Source organism: Lottia gigantea (genome assembly GCF_000327385.1).
Source record: "Lottia gigantea unplaced genomic scaffold LOTGIsca_57, whole genome shotgun sequence".
NCBI lineage: Eukaryota > Metazoa > Mollusca > Gastropoda > Lottiidae > Lottia > Lottia gigantea.
In genome coordinates this window covers 205,139-227,391 of record NW_008709945.1, presented here as the reverse complement: position 1 = coordinate 227,391, position 22,253 = coordinate 205,139, and the positions used below count along the sequence as shown (strand labels likewise).

Sequence of the window (22,253 nt, the reverse complement as noted above, 5' to 3'; positions counted from 1 at the left end):
AAAAAAAAAGAGTCGCAACATCTTCATCAGTCGTGAGTTACCGAAATGTCAGAAAACCTCTTTTTAATCCCTTTTATCAGCTGAGAAAATCTGTTGATGATAGGTTTTCATATGATTTATATACTTACTAAGATTAAGTATTTCATAATAATTGCATAGATGGTTATCAGGTCGCGCTTTAAAATCATTTATACATGTTGCTTGGTTGAGTATTCATTCTATTTCATGATATCTATCAAAAGCATCGCATGCCGTAGTAATCCTAGGTAGATTTGTGAATAGATATTTGCAGATAATTTTAATATCGGCAGCTTAACCTAATTTCCACCCTATGTAGATGATTTACATAAATCTCTTAAGCGGGTGCACTACATGTACTTTTAAAAAAAAACATGAACTAATTCTAAATCTTTGGTGGGAACCTGGCTATGCAACCTAGAGATTCTGGAGGCAAGATGCAGATCATATTACTGAATCACACAGTAAGTTGAAATATTATAAAAGATTGATCGTTATTTTCAGAAAGGTGGTGGTACATATTGTGATATATAATGTTGGTGGTTGGTAGTTGCCTAGTTAAAGTTCGCCTCCAGTGGATGCTGATATCGCAAACTAGGTATCTGTTAGTAGTAGTTAGTAGTGTCTGTGTTGTTGGTTTGGTAGTTGACTATTATATTTAATGTGAATGATTTTAAATTATATACTCAATTTACTTCCAACACCCACTCGAGGGAACAGCTGTTACGAATCTATTTTGAAATATGTGAAATCATGAATTAAATTTTAACAAAGTTGAGATACGATCATATTATCTTGAATTAAATCGATTTTTTAGACTGACTGGCTCAGGAGAAAAGCTAATGTAAGATAATATTGATTTAATATTGATAGGAAAAGAGACCCTTTATTGCTAACCCCTTCCTTAATTGAACACATTGAGTTTAACCTTTTTGATGTGACGTTAAGTTATAGAAAAACACCAGGATTAACTAATTGATTTCTTTTCTCATTTTAGGTCAATTCCCTTAAATATTGATTTCTCGGTCAGTGAGTTTATATTTCCCGTAACCGATATCAATCTTCGTCACCCCTTTCGTATCAAACTAACTAGAGAATAACAGTTCTGTATTCCCAAAATTATGGTTTTTATCTGAATGAAACAATTAATTGGCCACAATATCACAACTGGACTAGGGTCTATTTTAATCTTATTCTGGGTTAAATTTTTGATTGAAGACAGTTTTAGCAAAATCTTCATCACAAAGAACTCATTTGTGGTTTTCAGTCCAAACTCCCGACCACTTGTTATTAGAGCTATTTCTGATTTAGTGTCAGTGTCATTGACAGGTTACGAAAAATATGATCGAAAAAATTTCTTCTCGCCTGCAGTGGGAAATTAATGCGCTATTTATAGTTCATATGGGGTTGAAAATAGCATCAGAAGCACTAGTACAACGTGGAGTCTAGCTTTGAAGCTAATGAAGACTGATTAGTGCAATGACACCACAGAAAAAACTGTTTCCCACTTCATTTTTGATCTTAAACAACCACAAGAAATTGCTATAGTTCAAACACGTTCGGAGGCAAATGCGAATGGTGCGTTCATTGCGTGGAAGTTCAGAATTTTTAGTGAAAGTTTAGAACTGGTTTTAAATAACACTAAACTCATGCTCCTATCACACCTGTTACACCCGTCACACTTGGTATGGGTTTCTTACCTCAGACCAACTGGTAGTCGCTGGACCATTGTGAGTTGAATGAGCTGGGATGAAACCAGACATCATATTTAATTACATTAGAATAGACAATTTGATACAATTGGGTTCGTTGAAAATCATAAAAAGTCTGCAGAAAAGAAAAAGTCGTTGGTAACAAAATTATTGGCCTGATACTGGATCGTAATCTGTCCCGTCTCAAAATTCAAAAGATTTGATTGGTTCATTATAAATGCTAACCAATAGACATCTATTATCCTAAATTGTATTCATATGAATCAAACAACACAAAGTAGGAAAAATGGATAAATATTTTATCAAAAAAAAAACCCAGAAAATTAACTTGGGAGTATTTGTTCAACGTTTTACCATAAAACATACCCGACTACGTTTAAACTAAAACGGCAATAAAAATGTAACGTATTATAACTTGTGTTTTAACAAAAATAATCTCGAATCTAAAATACTCCGTGAAAGTCCGTAGACCAGGAGTACTGGCCAGTCTACGGGCCTGGCCATAATTTGATCTATTGTCGGATACAGTGATTTGGTAGAATCTCTGGGAGATGCCCACATTTTGTCAGTTGCGCGTTCTATTATTAATGTTAACTTTTCATGAAGTATTGTAAAGATGATGCTTTATTCAGTCCGTGAGATGAAAACAATATTTATTAGTTTGATTACGTGGAAATAAAGTTCATCGGGGCATCATAGGAAATGATGCACAATCCCCACGTCATGACTTATGATTGTTCATTTAACGTATGAGTATATGACGTGCGTTCTTTCACCTAATACGACAAGCTGACAATATAGATGGGATGATGCATGTAAAGGTGTTAAGTACAGTGTATGTCAAAAAGGTGCGCTTCATCAAATCTCCATAATGTTACCATGAACTTTCAAATTATGGGAAAAAGAAAAAGTGTTCACTGTCAATTTTGACGTAATGCTCTTGTTTGATGTCATGTGCTAAATACTATCATTACACCTTCACGCTATAAATGGGTCAATAAAATCGTTTCATTCATTGAAACTGGACACCCCCCCTCAGCGTCAAAAGGTCAAAGTGCAATTTGATTCTGATGAATGGGGAGGTGTAATATAAATGCCAGACTGGGGCTAACGTGACAGTCCCCACAAATTTTGGCTATTCATCCCGTTACCCGAAGTCCACTATAGATTATCAAATTGTTGAACTTTACCAAGAAATAAAATTTTGGTTGGTGTTTGGGTCAAGTCCAGTGATAATATCACTTTAAATAAGGATGGTTTCCAGACGGTTAGTCCGAAGTACTCTAACTCTACTCCGATTTCGGCGAGGCGTTGTTGAGGTCCTATTATAGCTAGTGCCCGGGAGTTTCATATTATCTAAAAGATCATTCTAATCTTTATATCCTTACCTATTGATTCTGCATGATTTGGATAAAACCGAGCGCAACTGTCTTATAATTCTAATATAATTGTAGTAATATTTAATTGTTTGACATGAAATAAACATCAAAGCAGTGGTCATTTGAATATTTGTCGCTGCTATAATCTACATGACATTGTAGGCGGCATAATGGATAACAACTTAAAAACATGAATCATTGTTCATATCTGTATATGTTAACCCAATAGAAATATGAAGTTGACAAATACATTTTTTATTAATATTAAGCGTTAAATTAAATTCATTACCATATTTCATGAATAACCGTGGGTGAATATAATGGGCAAGCTCGTATTACTATTGTATTCGGTATTAATTTGTATCAATATAAGTTTGTTCAGCTGGAATGTTATTAATTTTCCATAAGTTTTGATTTGTGAATCAATGTAAAACACAATGTTTATGAGATTCGAGAAAATAATTTGTTTGCGGCATTATAAGGTGACGACCTGTTGATGTCCAGCTTAAGTTCATTTTAGATCAAGAAGCTAAAGACGATATCACACGATATATTTTTTACAGAAATTGATGAAGATCGATTTACGGGGATATGTGAAGGTCGTGTGCTCGTCTAGGCCTATAAAGTGTTGATTATATAAAAGAGTTTTTAGTCTAACTTATTCTATTATATAAATAGGGTTACCTGTGATACCTATTGTAATTTTTATAAGGCAATAAAAAGTAGAGGTATTCACCTTGTGCGACATCCAATAGTGACAGCTTAGTTAATTAATCTTCTTACCTTCGGACTATATATTTATTTAAAGGTAGCCTAAGGGGCCACGCTCCCATAAAACCAAGAGCATCGAAGCAAAACGTTTAGACTGTCCCAAGATTGTCATCACAGTATCTTGTGTTCATTCAGTTACGGAGACTAAGTGGAATAAGAAAAACAAAGTGTATCTCTCACTTAAGTGATTTAAAAGTGAAACTTCAAAATGTATAGAGTAAAGATGGTGAGTAGATGGTATATTTTTAAATCTCGTCTTTTTAAGGATTTCTGATACAGCCCACAGTATCCATGCAGAGAGCCGGTCACACGTGCTAATATTATTTACATTTTAAACAAAATTTGTTATTATTACATCAAATTATCACAGTGTGATCTTTTCAACGAAATGTAACTTTTAAAAAAAGACTTTATCAAAAATGTATCAAATATTACAGTATTTTTGGCAGAATGAAGCATATTCAATGTTTCTCTGGGAATCAAAAATTGCTTAGCAATTTGTGGTTGAAGCATTACGAGTTTTTGAATCGTCTAGGATTTTCATTTGAACAGTAAAATAATTTAGAAATCAGAATAAACTTACATGTAACTCATGGTGAATCTAAATTTTCGATCCGAGGAACAAATTCGGAAGTAAAATCCTATGTTGGTATGTATCTCGGTTGAAATTCCGAGTAATTATAAGTAATTGCAGTAATTACCGAATACTTAATAAGCCTTCATTATTACTAACAATAGTAATTTTATTCAATGTCATAGCTGTTAACCAAACTTCAGAAATACTTTCATAATACTTTCTATAATTTAAACGAAAGCAGATCTAGCATCTGTTCAACTGAACCGCATGACATTGTGCAGTTGTTGCACCCTTTTCATTGACATTTGCTTCATTTCTTTTAATTTGACGATCATGAATGTTATTATATTGCTGATATGGAATTACTTCTAATTAATAATTTGGTACAAACTGATACTTCTAAGTTGGGTGCGGTGTATTAGGAATGCTTGGAAGCGGTTTATATTAGTAACAATCCATCTGATAATTGTTAAATTATTCGTAATTAATCTGCAGACGGGCAGAGTACCCAGAAAATCATGGCAAATGCATGACAAGGTTTCATAATGTATTTGCATGACTAGCTATCAGCTTTCATAATACTTTTATCTGCGCATGCGTATCTGGCCTTGGTTTTCCCGCCTTTGAAATCAATTTTATGAATGGTAATTTGATAAATTCAATATACAAACTGCGATGCGATACCTCTTGAACCCTGTATAGCAATGGAGTAAAATTAAGGTGCGCTCATTCCGGAAAGCGTTTACCTCATCTATTTAGTAGGCCTATACAAATTTAATTTAATGTTTATAAACCTTATTGTTAAAAAAATCACAAGTTTAATTTCTTTAAAGTATATCATGTAATTTAATATACTTTATGAATGTATAATACTCTTCCTGTGTCTGTGACCTTTGCCAGAGTTTTTACAAAAAGTGCATGTAATTAGAGAAAAAAACTAACTTGGGCTCTTCAACTTGAACAGTTTCGTGTCAAAAGGTATCTGGCAATATGACTTAATTAATTAATCACTTTTTATTAAATTGAATTTAAACTCGCCTCGTGATATCTCCCTTAACCTTCAAACCTAACCACCCAATCCATCATTTTATTGATGTATTTTTGTCTTTTTGAATTTGAAATAGTGGGTTAAACGAACTTCAAATGTACCGTGATATATTTTTGGTCATTCTCCCTTTGAATCAAATGATACTATCTTTGTGAATCTTTTCAGCCTTTCCGTCTAAAATTTAGGTTTCCTTCTTATTATATTGTGGCAATATTGTATGCATCTGAAGTACGATGTGTTTAGGCTAATTTTCTATTTGATATTCATCAGGGATCTTTATCGAGTATAGGTTAATCGAATGCGTGACTATTTTTAGGTAAATGTACACACTAGAAGTATTGTGTGAGAAGTGGATGTAAATTAGACTAAAATAGATAAGATGTAGATACCAACAAAACTATTTCCTCCCTAATTGCTTCAGACAATAGTATAAAAACGAGAATAGTACAAGCCCATCATATTTAATGTTTCACGGCTTCAGTATAATGGACCATTAATTAATCGGTACGGAGCCGTACCTGTCCTTTCGGGTCATTACAATGTGGACGAAACACACCTTGATACTCTGCTTTCAGTTTTAAACAAAACAAAAATAGAGTTTTATATACTTTTTGATCGAAAACTACAAAGGGGTGTTTTAAGAAAATTAAAATATTACCATGTGATCTATGAGAAACGAATATATAATCGCCAAAGTCACAAAAAGTGACAATGTTTTATTATCCTTGTGATAATGAATGTTTTCTTCTTTGAGAATGTGTCATTAAAAAAAGTTTATAACTAGTTTTTTGAATTTTATCGCGGAAAGGTACGAAACGAATTTAATCCATGTCTGACATATATTATGTATATATATGAGATTGTTTGAAAAACCTGAGGGATCAAATCAACAATGCTTTTAGTGTCATATTTTCATGGCTCATTTAACAACCAGAAAAGAAGAACATCTTTAATTTCATATATTTTATTCCCATCCATTCAAATTTAAAAGTTCATACCTAATATCTTGGAGAACGTTTAAATAAATATATATATATATGCTTGTCGAACTATACTATATAAAACATATATAGTGAACGCCATACAAAATTGATAACAATGTAATTCTGTGTTAGAGCTAATTACGCCAAGGTTCTTAAGTTTTTTCAATTCTATATTAAAAAGGCAAGATAATATTTTCAGTTGTAGTAGCAGATGTTTATATGCGTATACTCCCTTAGCTCTGCATTGTCTTGTTGGTTCTTTTAGCATTGTATTTCTAGGGAGTAGGTTATTTGCCTCGTGGAAAGAATGATTGCAGTCTACGACAACGAATATGAACCTCCTGAAAGAAAATCTTCCATTCAATTCGGTATTGTTTTTCTACAAAAGTGTGGCAAAGGCATATATTTTGAAGCAATAACTGAAAGTTATACACACCAATGAAACCTATATTGATTTTGAAGACAATATCTGATTATAAGCCCGAGGACCTAATTAACCGTTCGTAGCTTAGAGCCAATCTTCTTATATTATATGAGAAATAATTAGTTATGTTAACAGACTAACTACAACATTACAATTATATTAATGCTCGAATATTACTGTTATCCTTTCATTATGTGGCAAGCAAAAACTATCATATTCTTTTTAAATCATTTTTATTAGCATAAATACATCAGTATACGACCAAGCAATAGAAATGTACTATGATGTACCTTGCCAGCAGCACCCGTCACGATATAACGTCCCCGAGCGCGGACCTATCAGAAACCTTCGAAACCCTTCTAAAAAAATTAAAGCGTTATCGTGGAATTGGAAAGGGAATAAAAGAATAATTGGCTCTTTTACAGAAAGAGAATAAACAAGAGATTATGCAGTAAAGCGCGGACCTCAGAGTGGCCCTTTGGCAATTTTCTCTTTGTGTTCGTTTTATACATATTACGTAAAAGATGTTTTAGATGTAGCTATAAATTGTCATTTTTGGATTTGATTGCATTCAAGGATGTTAAAAAAGCTGAATAATGTTTTGGTATCATTTTCTTTCCTCTATATCTTAAATAAACAGGAAAACATGTCACGATTATGAATAAGGAAATTTTGAATACCATAACAATTATAAGATTGAATTAAGATATCTTTCAGTTCACATTGCAATACAATACTATAGAATCATACAGGAAAATTATAATTTTACGTAAATTATAAGGAAAGTTACGTATGAGTTACTAAAGGTAAAGGATAATAAAAATAATAAAACGTAATCATAAACTATATGGATGAATTAATATTTATCGGATGTGATTTCCGGACTTAAGTAAAGTAAATGAGATTTATTTGTCAAATTCCAGAAAGCGCAGTTGTCAAAAAAATCGGATTGTTTTTGATGATGCACCTGATCGGATTGGTTCCAAACATCCCCATTCGTCATATTTCTTGTCAAAACCCATTCTAGGGATACGGTGATGGAACCTTTGAGAAAGACCGTAAAAACTTGTTCTGTTTTCTCATCTTTTATTGGTAAACAGAGTGACAAAAAGATGAAGAGAATGAACATCACCAATGACGTCAAGGTTACAATAGCACGCCTCACAAACCGATTTTTACAACCGTTTTTTTCCGACGATGGAGATGACTCAAAAAAATTACCGTCGTAGTTGTTCAGTTACGAAAATAGCGCAAGATGGACACTTATTAATCAAAATGTCATAACCACGAAGATTCATTCATAAATTAGGAAAAAGATAAATGTTTCAGAAATTTGCTTGTAACCACCATGATGACGCCATTTTTAAGTATTCAAATGCGTCAAAATATTTGACAAGACCAATTCATAAACAAATAAATTTAGATGTTATTTTTCATGACTTACATAGTCCGAAAACAATCTACCCAAATTCGTTTTGTTCATTGGTTGATGTGGTGTCAGGCAGGGTGTACTTACTCACTTATGATTAATATACTTCCTTTTGCTTACAGTTTATAAGCTGCTACCAATGTTTCGCCAATAATTTTTTTTTTATTTCCGGTTTCGTTTTTGCGGTTTGGATCGTTAGTACTTAGTTTATTTATTGATTTATTTCAACTAAATTGAATTACCCCGTATTATGTGATCAACATTACTGATTGGGGCAGTTGTGACTTAATAATGTCACAAATTTCGTGTTGATAGCGTGGGAAGCAATAGGAAACGTTTAAGTCACACCATCCTACATCTACCGTAATGTACATACGATATTGTTGGTTATGAAACTTATCGTTTAATCAGGTTTATCAAAATACAAACTACTGATGATGTATCATATCTATCTTGTAATCAAATTAACATGTACTGTAATATAGCCCATGTTATCAGTAGGATATTCGCTTCAGGGAAATAGTTCAGTCATTGACATGCCCAGTTAAATCATCAGCATAACTCAATTAAAATAGGGATAGTATAAATTATTGCTTGACCTTGATCTAATATACGTACATACACAGGGTCGTTTATACGATGACGTTCGCGATAGTTTGCACATTCAGGAACATCCTTGTTCATTATATGAGCTAAATGAACCGAAGATATTTACGAAATCATCCAATATGTTATGCACTGTTCAAAGTGTATTTACTTATAGTTGTATAAAAATAAAAATTTTAAATCGGATGGTGAGAAATACATGTTTCATGATACGACGACATTTAAAAAATGAAAATATGATCTTATAATAATGTAAAGTCAATCACACCCTCCCCTATCACAGTCAAACCATCATCAAAAACAAGTTTTTATAACTTCAAGTAAAAATGTGACTTGGTTTTCATCATATCACAGAGAGTAAAAATATCTGTTTTCAAAATTTTTTTTTTACTAGTAAACCACCCGAAAATCGCTTTACTTATTTACGTTTCTTTTCCATTAATGTGTTAAGTATGCTATAATTGAATAATTATAATTGACAAGGTCATAACAAACTATAAGAAATAGGACACAAAGGAGAGCTTTGTTGAACACCATTTTATTGTGTGGACGATCACATCTTACTTTAATGGAAAATGGGGCTTATTTCTTTTAAAAAATATTATCAATTTTCTTTCTCCCCATGTGGATAGTAAACGCTTTTGAATGTTAATGTTGAAATATCTATTTTATTTACTAACAATAGAACCAATTTTTTTTAGTGATTGACGTTTTCTTTCATTCCCCGTTGAAACATGTGTTCTATTTAGTTGGAGTAGATAGAAGTAATTATTTAGCTATGGTATGAAGAAGACCACTATTCCAGAAAGATGGTTTCGAGCTGTATTGGAAGTTTTTGCTTTTAGTTGGTCCGCCTGAGATAGGCTGACCACAGCTGTGAAGGCTACTTATATCTTGTTTTATTAATCAAAGGTTGCAGATATTTTTTTTCTATTTTCAGGATTTCTGTTCAGTTATTTTACACCTGACTTTCGTTACACTCATTGCATCCCAAGCAACATCGCCGAACTATTGTTCTATCATGTGCCAAGGTAAAAACTCGTCAACAGTTTGTCAGAATTACGTTGCAGACTTCGAACCTAAAGAGTTACTGGCGAAAATGAACTTCATATGCTGCTTCACCAATGAATTCATCCGTACACATCATAACTACTTTAAAGATGTCACACTTCCATTCAAACTTGCAATAATGAAGGAAAACAATCAAGACATGCTATATGAATATGCGGAGTGTGTAAGAAGGTGTGCAGAACCCGGACAACCGTTGTCATTATTGGACTGTGAGCAACATACAAAGAGTAAATACTCAAAATGCACGAGGAAAACGTGCGCTGGGCAATAAAGATGGAATGAAAAGATTACGATGACATGCCAAAATTTATGAGCAGGATGATTTTTTGCCGTTTATATATTTACGGGTTGATGTTGACGGAGAGAGAATATTGTATTCTAAGATATGCATAGCTCCATATAATATAACAAACCAAAACAAAACTGGATTTAAACCCGCTTACGACAACTTACGGGTTCTACCTTTAGAACGTCAAGTGTTTGTTTCTATAAGTCTTTTTCAACGGCATATAAACTTTACAGACTAGTTACAAACTCATTTTCAGGTAGATGAAATCAGTCACAGTTTTAGTTGAAATCAAATATGTAGGTCTGCATCGGAGAAATGAGGCACAAAATCACTTTGTCGATATTGATTTCTAGATATAAATACTTGACATTTTTAGGTATAGTCGTTCAAGATATTGGTGTACATCCGGGCATCAATAACAATTTACTGTCTACGAAGGTTGGCTGACATAGGGTCTATATTATCCATTACCGCAAAAATCTGACGCAAAAATAACGTCAATTGGGGAGTTCAGCTAAAGAAACAACCCCGGATGTGCATAATATGTCGAAGGCCGCTTATGCTTTATATTTTGTAAATATATAGAACTTTATCCCATAACAATTCAAATATGACAGGTTTATGGACAATTGTCTTCACTACGAGACAAATTACGTTTGTGAAATAGTGCTAATGTAGGCAACGTATTGTAAAATTGCTCTGATTGAAATAACATGATATGCATATATTTATATCTCTTGTATTCTTCTTATTTTATAGCAAATCACATTATCATATTCATGATGATAAACTCTTCCTTTACATAAAAATGTCAGATGATGAAGTCGTCTCGACGGCAATGTCAGAATTGGGTCCATTACATGGTTTATGAACTCTTAATTTTCATGACGAAATGTTTATTGAATATTCGCCATAAGGAAGAAAAAATACGACGGGGTATTCAACCGCCTGAACATAATATACAGCTTCAAAATCTACTTCTCTTTTTAAAGTTTGGTATAAATGTAGGCCTACCTATCTACCTTGGAATATTGTGCTGTTGCACTTTTATTGTTGGATACTTCTACTCTCTTCCTTCGCTAAAGAAGTAGAATACTTGGGACATATATTTTCTAAGGAGTCCTTGCATCTCAGACGAAAACTGAATCACAAACTACAATTCAATCTGACATGGAAACATATTTGCACATTGTCTTCTGATCACTTCCCCGTATAGTTTGATTTACATGTATTGTATAGTAGCCTATGTTTTAGCAGTTTTTCTTTGTTGCTTGTTTAAACTGCTTTATTTTTATCTTCAAGTTTTCTTCATATTTCTGGTTACTGGCGTTTAATGCTCTATGTTTTAACATAACATTATGTATAATAATACTAACTTGTTAAGATAGAATTCCTTATACCACCAAACCTTACTGTATATCAAGTCTATTTATTGTGCAATTAGGTCAAAGTCTCTTCTTTCTTTGTTTCTGTTATTGTGTTATTCTATGATGTAAAAAATAAATAATTTGTATTAATTTGCCGTATTTGAAAATCATCTGGGGTAAAATCATTAAATCTGGGATATGTTGATGGCAAATTGCGATAATATGTCATGGGCAGTAAGTGGTTTATAACGTCTTGGGCGAATTATGATATTGTGCCCCATTCATGGACGTTATAGAACAGGCGCTTTGTAGTCTGGCATAATTAAAATTTAGGTCGTTCTATTCAGTCAGGCTTTATTTTCAGACACAAAAAAAGATTGCAGGGACAGCATTACGAGAAAAACACAAAATAGTTAGGATTCATAGGATTCATTTTCATCAATGATCCTGAAAGGGGTAACAGGAAGAAAAGGGCTGAATACCCCTGCTTTAGAAATATCTCATCAAATTTCAACATACAACTACCTTGCACTAAGCTCGTCTGGAACATCAAAAGCTACCTGGTCCTCCTCCCACTTCTTATTAACGGAGCATTGACTAACATAGACATCCTTGCTTTGGTTCAAGGGAGATAATTCTTGTTTCTTTAGAGATCTTTCCCAGCGTTTTGACTCAATCTCTGGGATAATACTATATAGAAAATAAATCATTACATTTCAATATTCAAAAGTAATTAAATTACTATTAAGCATCATTGAAAATCTTTCTAGTCACGATATGAACTAAGTCTAACCCCAGTAAACTGCCATTGGGCACAATTTTTCAAGGTGTGGTTCAGTTTTCTTAAAAAGATACATGAAGAGAAAGAACATAACATGACAAGTGAGCTATTTCAAACCTGTAGATTGTTCACTGGCAGTAAGAGTCCTTTACATTGTTTGCTGTAGTAGACCTACATGTATATAGGCCTTATAGTTTAAGACATATTGCCAATGTAGGCCAACCTCACCCAGTTATAGATGTGTAAATGTGTCAATACCTGTTATTAACGTTTTCCTGTACTTACCACAATACATGTCGATATCATTTCAATACTAAGGACTTCACACTTCCCTGGAACATACTTCTTTTTAAAGGTCATGGTTCACCATTTGGTTTGGGTCTTGAATACGTGTTTATGTAAATACTAATAGCCTTCAGAAATACGAGCACTGTGCGAAAATCGCATAATCCTCTTCAAATATACATCTTACTTGAATATATTCCACTTATTATTTCTGTATCGATAACTATTCAATCCGCAAAACGAAGCACAAAATACAAAATAACAGTGGCAAATCATCGGTAGAAGCTAATGAACTTTTGACATGAGTATGTATATCAATCACAAGTGATCAGTATTTCATAATGTAAAACGGTGTCTAAAAGAATACCCTGCCTGGCGCTACACCCGTCATTGTTACTCAACATTCACAACAAATTGTCAGGTAAAAACCATTTAAAATAGAACATGAAATGTATTGTAAAAAACAAAACAGTGACATTGGACTGTTCAATTTTATTAGTTCAAGGGAGGTAACTGATGAACATATTTTTATCTAATTTTAACACTTCTCAAGGGAGGAAACTGCTCAGAAAAGTTATTTTAATGATAAAAAAATATTACACCCATAAAAATGAGGAAGCATTTTATAATGAAAAGTATCACCAATTGTCAAGAAGAGTAAGCATACTCTGTCTTTAACAACACCTGCCAATCACAATACTAAACATAAAATAGAGAGGCAAAACAAAAACTAGTGTAAACTTATAGAATCATCTAGTGACAACTCAACATACTATTTTTTTTTTTAACTTACTCCGTACTTTCAGATAATTATAATGGACACACATGGAAATAAAGGCTCAAATTTTGACGTTGAGCAGTGAGCACTATTATTGATCAGCTTAACTTCCTGTTTCTGGGACCAAGGTACGATTGGTCAAACAAATGGTGAATCTTTCCCTTCAAGTACCAACCCGTTATTATTGTTTTGTTTTTTTTGTATACTTCTTTGTTTTTACAGGAGTCCTGTCTTTATGCTAATTAAGTGATTATAAAGACGATTGTACGTGACTAATTACCTCTCTTAAACTTTCCTACTTTCTACTCAGATTAAATTTAAATGAAGAGTTACATCCCTTGAATTGATAATTTGTAAATAAAAAATATGTCGATTTTACTTATCGCCTCACTTTCATGAAGATTTCGATTCAACCCGAAACAATTATTGGAAATTTAGTGGAAAGATTATGTGTTTGATACATTTATTGGGAAACTTAGTGGAAAGATTTTATGACAAGATACATATACTTATAATAATAGAAACATTAAATTAGGTTATGAGATAAATGTTTTAAAGCAGAAACGTATTCTACATTAATGTTGCACAGAGCTCACGCGCCAAATATTCCCCCTTCCCCCAAAGTTCAAAATTTTGATGTGTCCTTTGATCCACATTGTTAAGCTGTTGGCTGTCCTCCAAATTTTGTGATAGGCATAGGCCTATATATATATATATTGTATTATATTATTATTTTGTTTTGATGTTCCTATTTTCACCCAGTTAAACAAACGGTATCACAGGTGCAACCTAAAGTTATATTTACAATATGAAATGTATAAAAACATATTAAAGACTTTAAATGAACTTTATAACTTATAATCTTATGCAAACGGAAGAACTCATACTTAATGATAAAAATTGAGCGATAACGAGTATGACTAATCAGATACCTACAATTTACAAGGACAAATGCACCATGTTTTTCAAAACGGGATTTTTGTACATTTCTAGCACTTCTAAAGCCTATATTTACATACAGTACTCAAACAGTTGCTCACAAATGTATTTTTCCTTGACATAATTACATACATAGAACCCACACTCGGTCCAGTGCCTCTACAGTAAGATTATAAAAGGAAGCCTCTTACAAAACGCTACAGTTCTCAAATCTATACAACGGGAACTTACGCCTAAATAAGATTATAAAGGAGTACTGGATCTACACCTCAGCTTACCAATTTCAATACTATTGAATTCAAGGATTTACAGATTAAATAAGTAGAGTAAAGAATATTTGCATTATAAATGGGCTAAATGTGCCACTTTTAGGTAACATTCTTGCCTGGAATAGTTTCATAAAGAGCAATTACCGAGTCATAAATAATATGAATACAATGAATTCATTGGTGCTTATAGCGATTATAAATAGTTGACGCAATGTTCAGCTACATTTCATCACTCTATAACGGTCTATTTACAATAAACAGTAATTGTACCCTATAAGTGGTGTTTGATATACCGCTTATCAGTAAATATTTTTAGGTCAGCTTTAAAGTTGAATCTCCGTGTTTTTACGAAAGTTTTTAGGATTATTACGAAATTTAAGGCAATCTGGTACAAAACCAAATTCTACATGCTAGACATCTACGATCTAATGTGATTCTTCACATCGTTGCATCTAAATTTTGTCTAGATTTATTCTTACCAATCAAAATAACAAATTGTTTTACAATGAATAACACAGAAATGACACTGTGATGTGGGTAAATAGTTCATTGAACAGGATACTTGATTGGTTGAATATTTACAGAACTGGGAACGTGTGTTGCATAATAATTTCGTCAGATGACGGACGACAAGTAATTAAGTCCACTCCAATAAAAAAGCGAAACAAACATTATTACATTAGTTCATTACAATGGCAGAATTTCTTCAATCTGAAAGCAAGTGGGCGTGTCGTTATAACATAGGACCACAGTCAATTTATTAAAAAAAATGTGATCGAACACTTTACGTAATATATTAATGTGGGAATCCATCTTAAAGAATTATAATTTTTTGTAACCTTAAGTCCATTCTGTTCGGTTTATAGTATTAAAACGTTATAACTATAGACAAGTCGTATGGTTTGGTCTCCTATATTCATGTGACATAACATATAGTATATATTCAGTGTACTTGCCATTTATTAATCAAATAATGTCAAATGGCTTTTACATTCAGGAATAACTATCTACATTGTGAGGATGTCAAATTAAAGGATATACAGACTAAGTTAGAGCAGTGTTATTCAGAGTCAGCATCTCCAGTGTTTATTTACAGTCAGCAACAGCTCGAAGACAACATCAAGGCATATAAAGATGCCTTAGGACAAATACCGAATCAGACCACAGTGAATTATTCCATTAAAGCCAATTCTAATCCAGAATTACTCAAGATCATTAAGGACGCAGGCTGTTCTCTGACTCTTGTTAGTGGGAATGAGTTGAGACTGGCTCTGAAATTGGGATTTGATCCAAAGAAGATCCTATTGAATGGTAATGGTAAAACGCGATGGGAAACCACCCTCGCGGTGAAATCCGGATGTTTGATTAATGTAGACAGTGATTTTGATTTACGGCAGGCAATACAAGTTTGTCACGAGTTGAAGGTCGAGGCCAATATTTTGCTGCGGATAAATCTAAATATCGATGTAGTAAGTAACATTACACAAAAGTATTTTATATACAATTTTGGCCTGTTAAACTTTTCCTTATTTCTGTCCGGGGCATACAGTAAATGTCTGCAACTTTCCAAAAGTGAAAATCCTTCAACAGTTTTGAGGTTTTGGACCTTTTTCTGAATAGTTTGAAACACATCCCATCAAATCTGATAATTGACTAGGCATTCCTTCAAATGATGGCATACGCTTCAACACATGTGAGAAAACATCCCAATTCTGAGCAGATCTAAATTCGGTATACTTCTCTGATCATTGCTGAATATCGGTGTAACGCTTCTGTTTAGATTGAGATCAGCTCAATATGTCCATTTTCTTTCAGAATGTACATCCATATGTCAGTACAGGCATGGCGGGATCTAAATTTGGTATTGATGAAGATCAACTTGATAATATTCTAGATATAGTTAAAAATACAACTTATATAAACGTAGTTGGATTACATTGTCATCTGGGGTCAACTATAGAAGATCTTGTTGCCATTAGGTAGGAACTGCTTCAATATATCCCGAAATTCTTTACAGAACGTTCCAATCTCATCGACATGACAGATATCTGGAAACAGGTCATCTCTATTATTACAGTTGGATATCTCTTGTTGTGCACTTGCTTCCACCAGAACATGCTTGCCTAACTCATTCCCATTTAAATTTCTTAATGTAAAATGCACGTTCGTGGTAAGAAACACGCCAAACATTGGGTAATTTCTTGGTATTTTGTCAAATGTCCTTATGCTGATATCTAGATGTGCATGACAACACTGAGAATTCTTTCTAGGTTATGTATGAATAATCTGAAGAACCTTGCAGTAGATTTAAATAAATTGCCCTTTGTGAATCTCAAATGTATCAATATTGGTGGAGGACTGAATATAGATTACTATACTAGAGTAAGTAAGCATTATCACCATTATTGTCAGTGGTTGTATTATAAACATCATCGTCAGTGGTGGTATTATCACCATTATTGTCAGTGGTTGTATTAACAGTATCAACGTTAGTGGTGGTATTATCACCATTATTGTCAGTGGTTGTATTATAAACATCATCGTCAGTGGTGATATTATCACCATTATTGTCAGTGGTGGCATTATCACCATTATTGTCAGTGGTGGTATTATCACTATCAACGTTAGTGGTGGTATTATCACCATCATCGTTAGTGGTGGTATTATCACCATTATTGTCAGTGGTGGTATCATCACCATTATTGTCAGTGGTAGTATTATCACTATCAACGTTATTGGTGGTATTATCACCATCATCGTCAGTGGTGGTATTATCACCATTATTGTCAGTGGTAGTATTATCACCATCATCGTTAGTGGTGGTATTATCACCATTATTGTCAGTGGTGGTATTACCACTATCAACGTTAGTGGTGGTATTATCACCATTATTGTCAGTGGTTGTATTATAAACATCATCGTTAGTGGTAGTATTATCACCATCATCGTTAGTGGTGGTATTATCACCATTAATGTCAGTGGTAGTATCATCACCATTATTGTCAGTGGTAGTATTATCAACATCATTGTCAGTGGTGATGTTATCAACATCAACGTTAGTGGACGTATTATCAACATCAACGTCAGTGGTGGCAGCATTATTATTATGTCAGTGGTAGAATCATAATCATTATCACCAGGGGCAATATTATAAGATCCGTTGTCAGTGGTGGCATTATCATTGTTAATGGTGGCATCGTCATAATCGTCAGTAACGACACTCTCATCTTCGTCAAAGATGATGTCAGTAATGATAGTATCATAATCAAATAGTGTTTAACTTTATTAGTGTTTAGTATTTAAAGAGGTACCGCCGCGGGTGTTCAACAACTCGGCATACCCATCGGAGTATCTACATAGCCAATGCATATATTTTTTATCACTTGCAGGGTGATGATACCAAATCCTGTCACCATGAGACTGATAGCCAATTAGAAGCTGTGAATACCTGGATCAAATCTGTAAGTGGGAGAAATGGAATTGCAGCTCAGATGAGCAACGTTCACCAGTCTTACAGTAACAAAGAGTGAGGCATTTGTACTATCCACATTTGCTTCGTTTCCGTCTTGGCTTTCTGTTCAGTTTTTTTCTTTTCTTAGGGACCCTACATTATGACCACAGATAAAATGCCTGCTTGGCATCTCAAAGTTGCCTGTAAGTTTGCTAATCAGTGTTCGATTTTGACGGGACGTGAAGGGATGAAACGAAAATAGCCAAGTATTTCTATGTTCTAGATTGCCATGATATTAAGCTGAATTCTATTGCCAGGATGTCATTCGATCCAAGATAAACCATTTTCAGTCATTAGGGAATCAATTCTAGTATATGTAGAACGAACGAAAGGTATTTTCTGAGATTGATGTTTTTTTTTGTTCATATGGTTATAAATTATTCTATCGCCTAATTTCAGATGTACCCGATCACATTGGTTGAACACCCTAAGAGCTGGCGAATCAGAATTGAATGTAGATCTTTTTTTTTGCCATGATATTAAGCTGAATTCTATTGCCAGGATGTCATTCGATCCAAGATAAACCATTTTCAGTCTTTAGGGAATCAATTCTAGTATATGTAGAACGAACGAAAGGTATTTTCTGAGATTGATGTTTTTTTTTGTTCATATGGTTATAAATTATTCTATCGCCTAATTTCAGATGTACCCGATCACATTGGTTGAACACCCTAAGAGCTGGCGAATCAGAATTGAATGTAGATCTTCCAGAAAGCTTGAATAAGGTTTGTAACACTCTAACGTTTTTTAATGTCTTTCCTCGCCTGATGGATATTCCCAAACTGCCTTATACTACATCTTACATTTCCTTTTGACTCTCATGATAAATAAAGTCCATCCTGCAAGTGATAATCTAATGGATTGAGATAGAATAATGAGATAAAGGCCGCGCCTACGAGTCTTATTTTGCTGTATATCTAATGGTAATACTTCGAATGTTAAGATTACTTTGTGCTATTCAACATTAACAGCAACATTGATTCAAAATCCCAATCTTTTTCAGGAACATTTTCCGAATCCCGGTGATTTAATTGGAGAATTAAAGGAAGTAAATTTTGATAAATCTTTTGACATTATAGTAGAGCCTGGTCGTTCTATAGTTGGCAATACGGCGGTGTTATTGTCCACTGTTCTGGGCTGTAAGGAGAGCGGTAATATTAGGTAAGGATATCGTGCTGTGAAGCAAGTTATTACGAACTTCATCTTAAACCTTGACTGCAATAGCCACCTTTCTTATGTTCCGGATGGTTGTAAATGCAGCGGTTTGATTGGATTGTACGCAAACGAAAACAGCCAAACAGAGGCCTCAATAGAAACTCTGTATAAATATATGCCAAAATATAAACAATCTTTATGTCAAAGGCTCTGATTGGTTGTATTCGCTTGCATACAATCCAATCAAAAAGCTGCATTCCATGATACAAGAATTGTAGCTAATGCAGTCAAGTTATAAAACTAAATTCTTAATAGCTTGACATTGTGAGCCAATTTATGGCCAAAGCTTTAAATTATTCACCTGATGAGGAAAATAAGGGTATTTTAGCCTTATGATTTCTCTGTAAAATAGGGACTTTTATTGGTAGCACTACATGGTCACTCTTCTGGAACACTTGATACCAGCCAGCATGCCTTTTGGGAGAGATCACACAGACTTGGATCTCAGATGTGTATTTTTGTATTATTCTAGGTTCATTATAACTACTGGTTCTATGACTGAAGTAATCAGACCAAGTTTATATGGATCTTATCATCATATAGATCTAATAGAACCTTCCCGACACTCAAGACGCTATCTGTACAATGTTGTCGGTCCCGTTTGTGAATCAGCCGATTTCCTTGGAAAGGTAAACTTATTCCTTATAGTCCTCCTAAATATTTTGTATAAGTGAAAGGCTTTCTTTTAATTGAGAACCAAGCGATACAGTCCAGTGAAGGGTTAAGTTATTGAGTTCTTCTCTACCTGATTGCATCTTGGATATTTTCTTGGAAATTTCTGTATCTCGTGTCGATAACCATTTCCTCGTTATCTGTGTCATTTGGTTGAGTTTCAAAGACAACCCCACTCTTTCCCATTAGTACACTCTTTTCTGAGCCATTCAGAGTGATCTTCGTATTTGGAATACTATCCTTTCCTTTATAAAGATGCAGGTTTTATTACATTATTTTTGTCACGTTTTTTGGTATGTTTTCGTTTTATTTTGTTTCAGGAGAGATTTTTAAACACGCCTCATGTTGGGTGTGGTCTAGCTATATGGGATGTTGGTGCTTATTGTTACAGTATGGCTTCCAACTATAATCTAAGGGTAAAGTTCTTTTTCACCATTATTAGCAAAATAAGGTAATAATTTGTCCATGGCCGATTGAATCTGGCACATCATTGCAATGGAGCAAACTATTGTCCAGCCAGACAATCTGAAAAATATAATGTCCACGAGAAATCTGAAACAACAGCGGTTTCGGTGCCGTATGGAGAATGAAAATTCCAGAATATAAGGGAATCACGAGCAATTACGAAAATAAAAATCCTGCCAATATTAGAATTTACATAGGCATTATGAATAGGTGTTACAGCAAATCGTGATATAAACTAAATCGTGATGTAAACTAAATCGTGATATAAACTAAATCGCGATATAAACTAAATTGTGATATAAACTAAATCGTGATGTAAACTAAATCGTGATATAAACTAAATAGTGATGTAAACTAAATCGTAATATATACCAAATCGTGATGTAAGCTTGATCGTGAATGAACAACAGCTACAAACTATCAATTATATTGATTTACAGGCTCCACTAATATGACTGACTGTGTTAATATTCTTTATACAGGCTACACCTTTCCTTCCCTCTCAGATTAGGTTACATTTAAAAAGGTTATTCTCGTGATGCCACTTCTTTCATCATTAAAATATAGCTTACTAGTAGTCAGTTCAGGTGGCTGGTTAAATTTGCCGACTTGTAGATAATTTGGCTGACTTGGCTCGTTAAAACCATAATGTTAATAAAATTGTTGCATATTCAGGACTTGCTTCCCCAACTCTGTTTTTTTCTTGGTGGACTGTTAAAATATCCCGTTTTCCAAATGTAAGTCGTTGGTTTTGATTAAAATTCCCTTCATATAACTGACTCTATATCCAATTATTGTTAGAATTAGTATTGATTGCAAACACTATTTCATCCGATCCCCAAAATCTTTACATACCTCAAATATTAAGGCTAATCACATACTACCATATTAATTGACCTAACGGTACACTTCACCCACCATAGTTCTTTAAGTATGTTACCTTGAAACCGCTTCAATTTATGACCTCATTTCTGGATGCTAGCCAAAATACATTCAGGAGAAATGATAAGGTGATATGATGTTAACTACTGAAGTTTTTTTTCTAAAACGCCTGTGTAATCTATTTCTAATTCGTGACCTACATGTCAGAAAACAAATTCAACTTCACATAACTTACATTTAATCCAAAGTTATCCACTGTGTGTTCTAGAGGAAAAGAAAATATTTATCATTCCAATAATGAGGCCCTTGTATTTCTGTGGCATTTGCTTTATAATAATTATGACTATTATCATTATATTAATCAGATTAAACCCAACCTGAAATCACTTTTTTCTGTGCATTACTCCACTGACAATCCATGATCTGAGAATAGTCATATATCATTGGATTCAAAATCTCTTCGGTATATAAATGCTTGGTTTAGATAATGAACAAAACCAAACGAGGTTCATAAAACACGGATTACTTACTTTTCTATGAGTAAATACACGTTTTAACAAAGATAAGCTGTATACTTCTGACGTTATATAATTCAGTTATAATTTACATTTCAGGGACGAGCAGCAGAAATATTAGTTAGTGGGTCAACATGGAGGATTATCAAGAAGCCAGAAAGTTTTGAAGATATGATGACATGTTATTCCTGTTAATGATTCAGTGATGATATCATTGTTAATTTTGTTGAACCATATTGGTTCATGGATATTTTCATATATTTCATA

General features: G+C 33.5%; 2 protein-coding genes across 2 annotated transcripts; both read left to right on the top strand.

The window, feature by feature from the left end:
• Window positions 1–4,088: 4,088 nt before the first annotated feature.
• Window positions 4,089–11,826, top strand: LOTGIDRAFT_234919 (hypothetical protein; the record flags this gene model as incomplete). Its single annotated transcript, XM_009063317.1, has 3 exons — window positions 4,089–4,106; window positions 9,888–10,189; window positions 11,067–11,826. The coding sequence occupies 3 exons, from the start codon at window positions 4,089–4,091 to the stop codon at window positions 11,176–11,178; spliced, it is 432 nt and encodes a 143-aa protein (XP_009061565.1). The 3' UTR covers window positions 11,179–11,826.
• Window positions 11,827–15,620: 3,794 nt separating this feature from the next.
• On the top strand, window positions 15,621–22,181 carry LOTGIDRAFT_234918 (hypothetical protein; the record flags this gene model as incomplete). The annotated part of the gene is made up of 9 exons (XM_009063316.1): window positions 15,621–16,195; window positions 16,542–16,705; window positions 16,997–17,108; window positions 18,116–18,252; window positions 18,881–18,962; window positions 19,241–19,398; window positions 19,925–20,081; window positions 20,445–20,540; window positions 22,086–22,181. Exons 1-9 carry the CDS (start codon window positions 15,707–15,709, stop codon window positions 22,179–22,181), a joined length of 1,491 nt encoding a protein of 496 aa, XP_009061564.1. The 5' UTR covers window positions 15,621–15,706.
• Window positions 22,182–22,253: the final 72 nt, after the last annotated feature.